Here is a 10,214-nt window from a genome sequence, read left to right on the forward strand (position 1 = left end):
GTTTTGTATTTTAATTATGTTCCTCAAATTCTTTATTTCTGTAATTCCTATTTTCTATCTCACACAGATTTGATCATCTTATTTTCCTACGTTATATATATCTTCCTTGATTATTCTCCAAGTAATCTCTTTTGCCATATTATATTTCATGACAACACACCTTCCTTAAATTAATTATTCTTAGTCACCTTAATATTAAACTTTTTATAATTTCCTTAACTCTTTTCTCCAAGTAATTTCCTTAATTCTCTTTTTTACCATAATTCTTTCTACATTCTCCTACCATAATTCTTTCATTCATGAGCCTATAAATACCCCCTTCATACCTCTCATATTCTTCACACCAAAACTCAATTCTCTTATTCTCTCTTCTTCTTCTTCTTTTCCTAAACCTTTTCATACTTTTCTTCTCCTCTATTCATACAAATATTATCCCATATACCTTTGAAGCCTATTTTCTGGCACTTCTGGTCAGTTATTGGAGTATTGCTGTTTCATGGAAGATTGTTCCTCTTGAAAAATCCTTGAGGTTAGGCTCAAGAATCGTCCAATTCGGAGTTATATTGAAGGAGTTATAGTCTCTACAAGTTCTGCCTATTCTTTCCAATGAAAATTCAATTCTCTTGAATCCTATTCTTTTATCTTCTTCATGGTTAGTTTTCTAAAATACAAATACCTATTTCAAAGCTATAATTTTATAGTAAAGTATTATTTTAAAAGATTTTATAGTCCATGCACATTAGATTTGAGTTTATGTTGTGATAACCTTATGGTTATGTTATTTGCAAGGTGTATTCATGATTGAACTTTGAAAGTGCGAAGTATTCGGAATCAAGGTACGTTTAGGTGGCTTATCTACCTTTGAAAGTGATTGGTTTGAATAACATGTTTTGAATGATTTTATGATAATTGAATTAAATTGATTTGAATTATGATTTATGAAATAAATTATGTTTGGAGGTATTGATTTTAATCTTTGTTTTAATAAAAGTATTTTGAATGATTGAGTTTTAAATCGTGTTTTGAGTGGTTTGAATTACTTATCATGTTTAAATAAAAGAATTGATTTTAAAAGTTTGTTGAATTAAATAAAAGTGTTTTCAAAGGAAGTGTTATTGATTTTGAAAAGTTATTAATATGAGATTTTATTCTCTAGTATTTATTAAAAGGTTGATTTTAAAAGCATGATTAAATTGAATAAAAAGGGGTTTGATTTAACCTATTATAAAGGTTGATTTTATTTAAGGAGGAATTATTGAATTATTATTGAATTAAAGCTTTACAAGCATGTTAGTAATCCCACTATGCGGATTTGGTTTGATAAGGCCTTGGACTTTGTATGACCGGGTCTTTCCTCAAGAATAGCCTTGTAATATAAGGAGACTAGCTTGGGGGGTGTGCGCACTTGGGTGAGGAATTGGATTTAAAAGGACTTGGATTTTTAAAGGAATTGGTTTTATTAATTATTTTGATTATTGAATCATTGGAATTGATTTTGGAATAATGAGTTTATTGGAATTATTAGATTAATTATTGGAATTGGTTTTGAAAGCATGTTTGCAAATAAATTAAGTTTAAATTATCTTGCACTTATCGTACTTTAGCATATTTTTTTAATCCGTATTTCCTATTTGTTTTGGTTCGCCCTGTTTACCGTAATGGTAAGCAGTGTTGACTATTTTTAGGTGGAGTCATGAATGAGCATATGGGAGTCTCGGGATTTGCTTCACCTAGTTTAGGAATGTTGGTCTCGTCTTTATTTTGAGTACTTATAACAATGTTACTATTTTTATAAGTATTAATAAAAGAAAGTTGAGTTTCCGCTGCAAGTTTTGTTATTGAGTTAAGTATCTTGAGTAGCCTTGTGTAATCACGCGGCGGTAACACTCCTAAGTCTATCTCTACGGTATAATTATACGTATTATACTAGTATTTCCGTAGAGGGAGATTTGGGGGTGTTACATCTAATTAGTAACATAAAACAAAAAAAATAAATCATTAAAAACACCTTGAAAATATTTGGTATAAAAATAAATGAGCAAGGCTCTAATACCACTGTTGGGTTTCGATGAGTCCGACTCACCGCGGAAATAAAACCTGAGCCCAAGAACAAACTCACAATTAATATAACAAAATGCATAAATAACAAGAATAGAGAAAAGACTAAATTACCCTTGTAGCGTGATTCGCTCAACCGGATGGAGCTCTTACTTGAGAAAATCCGAGCCTCACAAAGGGCGAGGACCTCCGACGAAGTCCACCCACAATGCGACCCGACCGCTCTACTACTTGGAGGTTAGCTAAGTCCGAACAAAAAGACTACCTGAGTAATTAATGAGTTTGAAGGTTTTCTCTCAAGTGGAGATGCCTAATTGAGCTCTTACTCAAGTGAGTTTTCCCAATTCCCAAGTGGGATATTTATAGGGAAACTCAAGTGAGAAATCCACTCTCCCATCAATGTGGGAGAGTTAGTAAAATCAATTTTTCTCCTTTTATTTTTAAATCAAAAGCAAAAGAAAATGGCCAACAACTAATTAATCAACAAGTGGCATACTAAGAGGAGGGGTTAGGTAAGGACCACAAGGGAAGGGGGGGACCAAAACTTGATCCCTAAGGCTTCCCAAGAACCGGCCAACACTCCCACATGCCCCAATGGGCATAGCGCCATAGGCTGGCCGTAGCGCCATGCGTGCTGGGCTACTAGCATGCTGCGGTTGTCACGCACATGCTAGCATGACTTGCTAGCCATGGTGCACTAGAATGCTGCAGCCCCTAGCCAGCCATGCTAAGCTCGGCTTGGCGCGCATGCTAGCCACCTTGCTATACCAAATGCCCCAAGCACTCGGTTTGAACGGGGCATTCCGACGCTAGGGGTATTTTGGTAATTTATTGATTAATTAGTGATTTTACCGTCTCGTCTTTAATTAATTCGACTCGACTTGCGATGCTCGGTTTCGACGCTCCTAGCTCGATTTCCGACGTCTAAATATTCATTACTCGAGCGACTCATTAATTCCTTCCGAATTAATTCGTCGTGTCAGATCGTTAGTTTCTTGGGTGTGACCCGAAGGGTTCAGTCAAGATTAAGCTGTAATACTAATTATACATTAATATTACTGATCAGAAGCGGCCTCCACGTAGGCATTCCGATCACTTGAACTTACTGAATAAATAGCTTTACAATAGCTCCGAACCCTCTATCGGAATAATACACTTGTTCGAAGGACACCATTCCTATCAATATTGCCGGTCCTCTAGCAAGAATCACAAGACATAATAAATAAACGCGTATCCTTAAACATAGTAGGCCAAAAGAAGTCTGACTCATTAAGCATGGCTACGGTTCTAGAAGGGCCATGATGCCCACCATATGGAGAGTTGTGGCAACGTTGTAGGATGCCATTCACTTCCCATTTGGGGACACACCTGCGAAATAGTCCATCTGCTCACTCACGAAACAAAAAAGGATCATCCCAAAAATAATATTTAACATCATGGAGAAACCTTTTCTTTTGTTGGTAGGACATATCCGGAGGTAGTATACCTCCCACCAAATTATTGGCATAATCGGCATACCAAGTTTCTTGTGACACAACTGCAAGGAGCTTATCGTCCGAAAGAGAATCATCAATAGGTGTAGAGTCCTTACCTTCATCATACCTGATCCTAGACAAGTGGTCTGCAACTACATTCTCCTCTCCCTTTTTGTCTCTAATTTCAATGTCAAAGTCTTGGAGCATTAGCACCCAACGAAGGAGTCTAGGCTTTGTCTCTGCCTTGGCAATGAGATATTTCAATGCTGCATGATCAGTAAAAACAATTATTTTAGAACCAACCCATTATGATCTAAATTTCTCCAAGGCATAAATCACAGCAAGAAACTCCTTCTCTGTAGTGGCATAGTTGACTTGAGTCTCATCTAAAGTTTTACTCGCATAGTAAATAGCATGCAAAACTTTGTTCTTCCTTTATCCTATCACGGCACCTAATTCATGGTCACTAGTGTCACACATTATCTCGAATGGAAGGTTCCAATCGGTAGCACATATGATGATGGGAGCCAAAATCAAGGCTTTCTTGATCCTTTTTAAAGACTCAAGACACTCGTCAGTAAAATCAAAAGGAGCATCTTTAGGTAGAAGTTGGGTTAGTGGTTTAGCAATTTTAGAAAAATCCTTGATAAATCGACGATAAAACCCCGCATGACCAAGAAAACTCCTTACCCCTTTAATATTCACTGGTGGGGGTAATTGCTCAATGACTTCTACCTTTGCTTTGTCTACCTGTATACCTTGGTCAGAAATAACGTGACCCAATACTACACCTTGTGTCACCATAAAGTGACACTTCTCCCAATTTAAAACCAAATTGCATTCTTCACACCTTTTCAAAACTTTAGCGAGGTTAGATAAATAGTTATCAAATGAAGATCCATACACACTAAAATAATCCATAAAGACTTCCATAATAGACTCTATGAATTTAGAAAAGATGCTCATCATACAGCGCTGAAAAGTGGCAGGTGTATTACATAATCCAAAGGGCATCCTACGATAAGCAAAAGTACCATAGGTACATGTAAATGTTGTTTTCTCCTGATCATCAGGGTGAATTGGGATTTGAAAGAATCCCGAGTACCCATCCAAATAATAGAAAAATTTATGATTAGCCAATCTTTCCAACATTTGATCAATAAAGGGAAGGGGAAAATGATCGTTTTTAGTGGCGGTATTTAATCTGCGATAATCAACGCACATCCACCATCCTGTTACAGTTCTAGTGGAAATTAATTCATTTTTATCATTTTTTATTACTGTCATCCCACCCTTCTATGGAACTACCTACACAGGGCTTACCCACTTTAAATCAGAAATAGGGTAGATAATACCTGCATCAAGTAGTTTCATAACCTCCTTTTTTACAGACTCTTGCATGTTAGGATTCAACCTTCTCTGTGGTTGAATAACTGATTTGTGATCATCCTCTAGGTGTATCTTGTGCATGCAAAAATAAGGGGTAATACCCTTTAGATCATCAATACTGTACCCAATTGCCCTCTTGTGGGTTCGAAGAACCTCTAGAAGTTGGGAAGTTTGTGGGTCATCCAGTGCAGTACTAATGATCACAGGGTGTAGTTCCTGCTCATCCAAAAATACATATTTTAAATGTGAAGGAAAAGCTATAAGTTTAGGTTTCTTGATGAGTGCCATTTATGGCACTCATTTGATGAGTATTTAGGTTGTTTTTACATTCTTTTCATAGCTTTCTTTCTTAATGAGTGCTTAGTTTTATTCATTTTCTCTTTATTTCCCTTTTCTTTCTTGTTTTGTGTTTTATGGTTTTTCTTGTGTTTTCTGAGGAGGTATTATACGAGGTTCGGGTCTCGATATTGGTGGTTTTTTTAAGTTGGAAGATGCTTTTGGAGTAAGCTCATAACATTGGGAAAGCTCAAGATGCAAGAAAGTGGATGCTCTAAGTTCTAGCTCTTTCGCTCTCAAGCCGTGCTCCCATGAACAAGTGGTGTTGAACCCACCGCGGAAACCATTTGAATCTTCCATTCTTAGTGTCTATCATCATCATAATACGTGCACTTGAAGACCCAATTGCAAACGCACGAAGCGGCGAGCAAGTCGAAAGAAACCCAAGAGAGCGCGGGCGTGGAACCCACGCGCGCGAGCGCGCTGCCTGGCCGAGCGGGCGCATAGCCCCTGTGCGCGGGCGCTCCTTCCTGTTTCCCGGTTTCGTTCGGTTTCGTTTTTGCACCTCTTTTAAATACCTTTTTCAGCCGATTTTTGGAAGAAGTTTTAGACATAATTTTTATCATAATTTTAGCTTAGTTGAGAGTTTCTCTCTCTAGTTTTAGGGTTAGTTTAGGAGTAGATTTAGAGAGAGAAAGTGAGATATTTCTATGGTGATTTGAGAGATTGATGATACAAGGGTGACAATTGTGTTTAAGATTATCAATGAGCATTTCTAACTCTATCTCATCTTATTGCTTTGTTCAATTTCATGTTTGTTTGATTTGATTTTGATGTTTGATTCTTGATTAGTGTAATTGTTCTTGATATTTTGTTGATTCTTGATTTCTTAGTTGCTTGTTGATTAGATGATGATTCTTGAGTAGTTGTTTGGCTAGGGATTAGGTGAAACTTGTATGATTGATTGATTGTGATTAATTTGGGAATTATGCTGATTGATTGTTGAGATTAAAGTGATTAATGTAAGTTTGCATGTGTGTAATTGCTAATGATACGGACCATTGATTTAGGAATTGCAATTATCGATTGGTTTGGATTGTGATTCCCTAGTTTGTTATTTGTAGGGACATCTATCTAGCTTAACGATTAGGAGATAGCTCTTTGATTCCAATTGATAGCTCTTATCATTAGTCTTCACAACCATTGATTGGCATGTTCTTCCCAAGTTGTTGCAATTGTTATGATTACTTGTTGATCCCCATTCCCTAGCGTTTTATTTGTTTGGTTGTTTGTTTTGTTAGTTGGTAGCGTTACCTCTTCACCTTCGACTTCGACCTAGCTTAGGCGCACATTGAAAGCACATGAACATAACCGTTCCTTTGGGTTCGACCCTTGACTTACCTCTATACTTGTATTTAGGTTTGTTAAGTGATTACAAATTTTGTTTGGCTTAGGGAGGATTAGTCAACGACCTAGTTTTCCCCACGTCATTTCTTTACCTCCGCAGAGTACAATTCCTGAATTAAATTTTCCACCTTACCATTCTCATCAGGGTTAAGTTGCTCGTTTGATAGAGCATGCTAAATTTCATCCACCTCTTTGCTCCATATGTCAGCGTCACCTGCATTAAGATCACAACATAAGTACTTCCTCCAAAGGATCTCGAAAGAGAACCTGAGGTAAGCTATCATGGCATATAAAATCAGTGACATCAATATTATAACATTTCTCCTCTAGCATAGGTCCCTTCATAACTCTCCCTAAATTAAATGTAATATAATCATCCCCAACAGAGAGAGTTAAATTTCCCATTTTTCACATCAATTATGGCCCCTGTAGTACGAAGAAAAGGTCTTCCTAAAATAATAGGAATTGTGTATCCTCAGCCATGTGTAAAACAACAAAATCAACAGGGATAAAAAATTTACCAACTCTAACAGGAACATCCTCTAAAATACCTAAGGGGTATTTAACAGAACGGTCTGCCATTTTTAGAGTAATATTAGTAACCTTTTAATCACCCATATTAAGCTTTGAACACACAAACGATGGCATTACACTGACACTAGCACCTAAATCACACAATGCTTTATCAATAAAAAAACATTACCAATATGACAAGGCATAGAAAAACTACCGGGATCCTTTAATTTTGGTGGAGATTTATTTTGTAGTAAAGCACTACATTCTTTAGTGAAATCTACAGTCTCAACCTCATTAAAGGCTCTCTTCCTAGTCAAAATGTCCTTCATGAACTGTTACCTGCATATTCTTGACAACCTCCAAAAACATACCAAATTACTTATCCAACTTATTCTTTAGATGTCTATTAGGGAATAGAAGTTAGATAGTAGGGCTTTGCACATCTCCACCCTTCTCCTAATGTTTACCCTGTAAAGAAATATCAGAAGATTTAGTTTTTGTCTGGGCCCTGCAGGGTTAGTAACAATAGCATTTGGTACAAGGGAATCGGGATTAGCAATTATTGTTGTAACAGGTTCATCATCTTTGGCATAGAAGACCCATCATAGTGTGAACCACTCCTTAGAGTAATTGCATTAGCATGATCCGTGGGTTGTACTGGTTGCGATGGTAAGGCTCCCTGCTGGCGAGTCTGCAAAGTAGAGGAAAGTTATGCAACTTTATTATCCATGATTTTATTATGAGCTGTGATCGAATCAATTTGCGCATCCCTACTCTGCATGTGCTTTTTCATACTGGCTAACATTGTTCTAATTTCTGAAAAGGCAGGGTCAATAGAAGAAGATGGAGTTTGTGGTTGGGTTTTCTGGTCAGAGTTGGGGTGTTGGTAGTATTTCTGCTGTGGTTTTTTATGTTGTGGAGGTGGAGGAGTTTGCACATTGGTGCTCCGGTAAGATAGATATGGATTGTTCCGGAGGTCAGGATTATAGGTGTTAGAGTATGGGTTATTTTGCCTATAGGTTTGAAAAGCATTAACTTGCTCCAAAGAATTCCTACAATCTTGTTCCCACAATTCCACAATTTTCATAAAAAGCTTCATTAGTGTTATTGACAGCAGAAATATTAGCTACAGAAGTAGGATAAACAGTACTAAGGTTATCTAATTTCTGACAAATAGAAGTTAATTGAGCTTGCAAAAAGGATACGGAATCAACACTATGTTTTCCTTTGTTTACAAAACCCCTAGGATTCCCGTATTGGGAATTCTGAATATCCATCTCTTCGATAACTGTTCTTGCTAAATCTACTTGAAGATTCATAAACCTTCCATTAGCTGCTAAGTCAAGAATTGATCTAGATGAATTTCCAATCCCGTTGCAGAAGGCTTGGATTATCTGCCACTGCGCTAATCCATGATGGGGACATTCCCTTTGCAAATCCTTAAATCTTTCCCAAGCATCGTATAGACTTTCATCAGCTTCTTAGGCAAAATTTTGGATTGAACTCCTTAATAAAGTTGTCCTCTCTGCAGGCTAATATTTATTATAGAAATTCAAAGCAAGAGTATCCCAGTCAGTAATACCAAGTGCAGTTCTATTCAACCCATTATACCATAATTTAGCTTTAGCACACAAAGAAAAGGGAAAAAGAATCTCCCTGATTTGGTCTTGAGTGACCCCAGTTTGCCTAATTGTATTGCAATATTGACAGAAATCCAAAATATGAAGATTTGGATCTTCACCCTTAGCTCCGCTGAATTGCTTCCTTTCAATCATAGTGATAAACTGGGGTTTAATCTCAAATTCCACTCCCTCAAGATTAGGTGTAGGAGCAAGATGAGGAAAGGGATGGTTGCGAATAATCACTAAGCTTGCGAGGTGGACGAGGTGTTGGTGTCGTCATCTCTGATTCTGGTTCTGAAGAAACTTCTGTGTCACTAGAATCAGATGGGGGTTCCAAAGGTATATTACCCTCGGAAGTAGCTCGTACTTTTCTGAAAAGATTCTTTTGTCTATAAAAAGATCGTTCGATTTCAGGATCGAATGGATTGTAGCATGATCTAGAACTCCTGGGCATAAACACAAATGTAAACATACAAATATGAGAAACTATCCCAAAGAACTTGCGTTCTCTAAGATGGGAGAAAATAATTTAGACTACATAAACAATTAGAAATAAAAATATAACCGTTTCCCCGGCAACGACGCCAAATTTGATAGGCTAAAGTCATATCACCTAAACAAAAGTATTACCTAACTCCTCTAACTAGTGTAGATAGGGAAGTAGGGTCGAATCCACAGGGAAACAATTATTTATATTCCTAATTAATTAAAATAATCTAAACTGTCAAGTAACCAAATTATTTTTAAGTGAATTAAACTAAAAGAATAATTAAGGAGAAATCAATATTAAAAAGCCTAGGGTCACAGGTTCACCAATAATTAATATTCCGGGATAAAACATAACAATCAACAATTAATATTGCATATATAACATGATTAATAGGCTCTCGTAATTTATTAATCAACATAGATCTAACAGGCTCTCGCAATTTACTAGATCTAAGTTTGTATTTAAAATAGCCTTTAATATCACATTAACATCTTCTCGATTCATCAGTTTAATATTGCTATACTTTTACAATCAAATCACATCTGCTCGATTCATAATCCAATTATAAAGAATTAAAATAGTTCAATAAGAAATTATCATGCAATATCAATAATCAATAATCAACAATAACAAATTATTCCTTCATATTAATTATGGATCCCCCAAGAACCCTAGAATTAAACTACTCACACATAATTAAATCTAACAAAACAAAGCATATGAATAAGTCATGATTGGAATCAAACACAAATTAATAAAGCAATTAAAATCAAAGCAATGAAATAAGCAATAAAAGAGAGAAGAATTAATACCGAAAGAAGGAAGTATGAAATTGCACTAAAGGAAAAAGCTTGAGTTTAAAAATAACCACCAACTAAGAATCTCTCTAAAGATTTAAGTATGAAAAGAGTAATAATGAAAACGTAGCTAAAAGAGATTACTAGAAGAGTTTTAACACTAAGCTCGAAAATTAGCCAATCA

The 10,214-nt window shown here is 36.2% G+C and overlaps 1 protein-coding gene and 1 pseudogene across 1 annotated transcript; one reads left to right on the top strand and one right to left on the bottom strand.

Moving 5' to 3' along the window:
- Positions 1-3,403: 3,403 nt before the first annotated feature.
- LOC145583934 (uncharacterized) lies at positions 3,404-7,010 on the bottom strand. The gene is made up of 5 exons (XM_081640883.1): positions 6,873-7,010; positions 6,739-6,819; positions 4,889-4,994; positions 3,545-3,799; positions 3,404-3,426 (listed from the first exon to the last, which is right to left on the bottom strand). The coding sequence occupies exons 1-5, from the start codon at positions 7,008-7,010 to the stop codon at positions 3,404-3,406; spliced, it is 603 nt and encodes a 200-aa protein (XP_081497009.1).
- Positions 7,011-8,528: 1,518 nt separating this feature from the next.
- Positions 8,529-8,621, top strand: LOC145587082 (small nucleolar RNA R71; annotated as a pseudogene).
- Positions 8,622-10,214: the final 1,593 nt, after the last annotated feature.

This window comes from Chenopodium album, chromosome 16 (assembly GCF_948465745.1).
Source record: "Chenopodium album chromosome 16, dcCheAlbu1.1, whole genome shotgun sequence".
Taxonomy (NCBI): domain Eukaryota; kingdom Viridiplantae; phylum Streptophyta; class Magnoliopsida; order Caryophyllales; family Amaranthaceae; genus Chenopodium; species Chenopodium album.

Coding starts and splice junctions, on each gene's coding strand:
- LOC145583934 (XM_081640883.1), bottom strand. CDS start 7,010: ATGGGAAATTTAACTCTCTCTGTTGGGGATGATTATATTACATTTAAT. Junction 6,820..6,872: donor GCCATGATAGCTTACCTCAG/GTTCTCTTTCGA, acceptor ATCTTAATGCAG/GTGACGCTGACATATGGAGC. Junction 3,800..4,888: donor TATGAAACTACTTGATGCAG/GTATTATCTACC, acceptor CTGATCATGCAG/CATTGAAATATCTCATTGCC.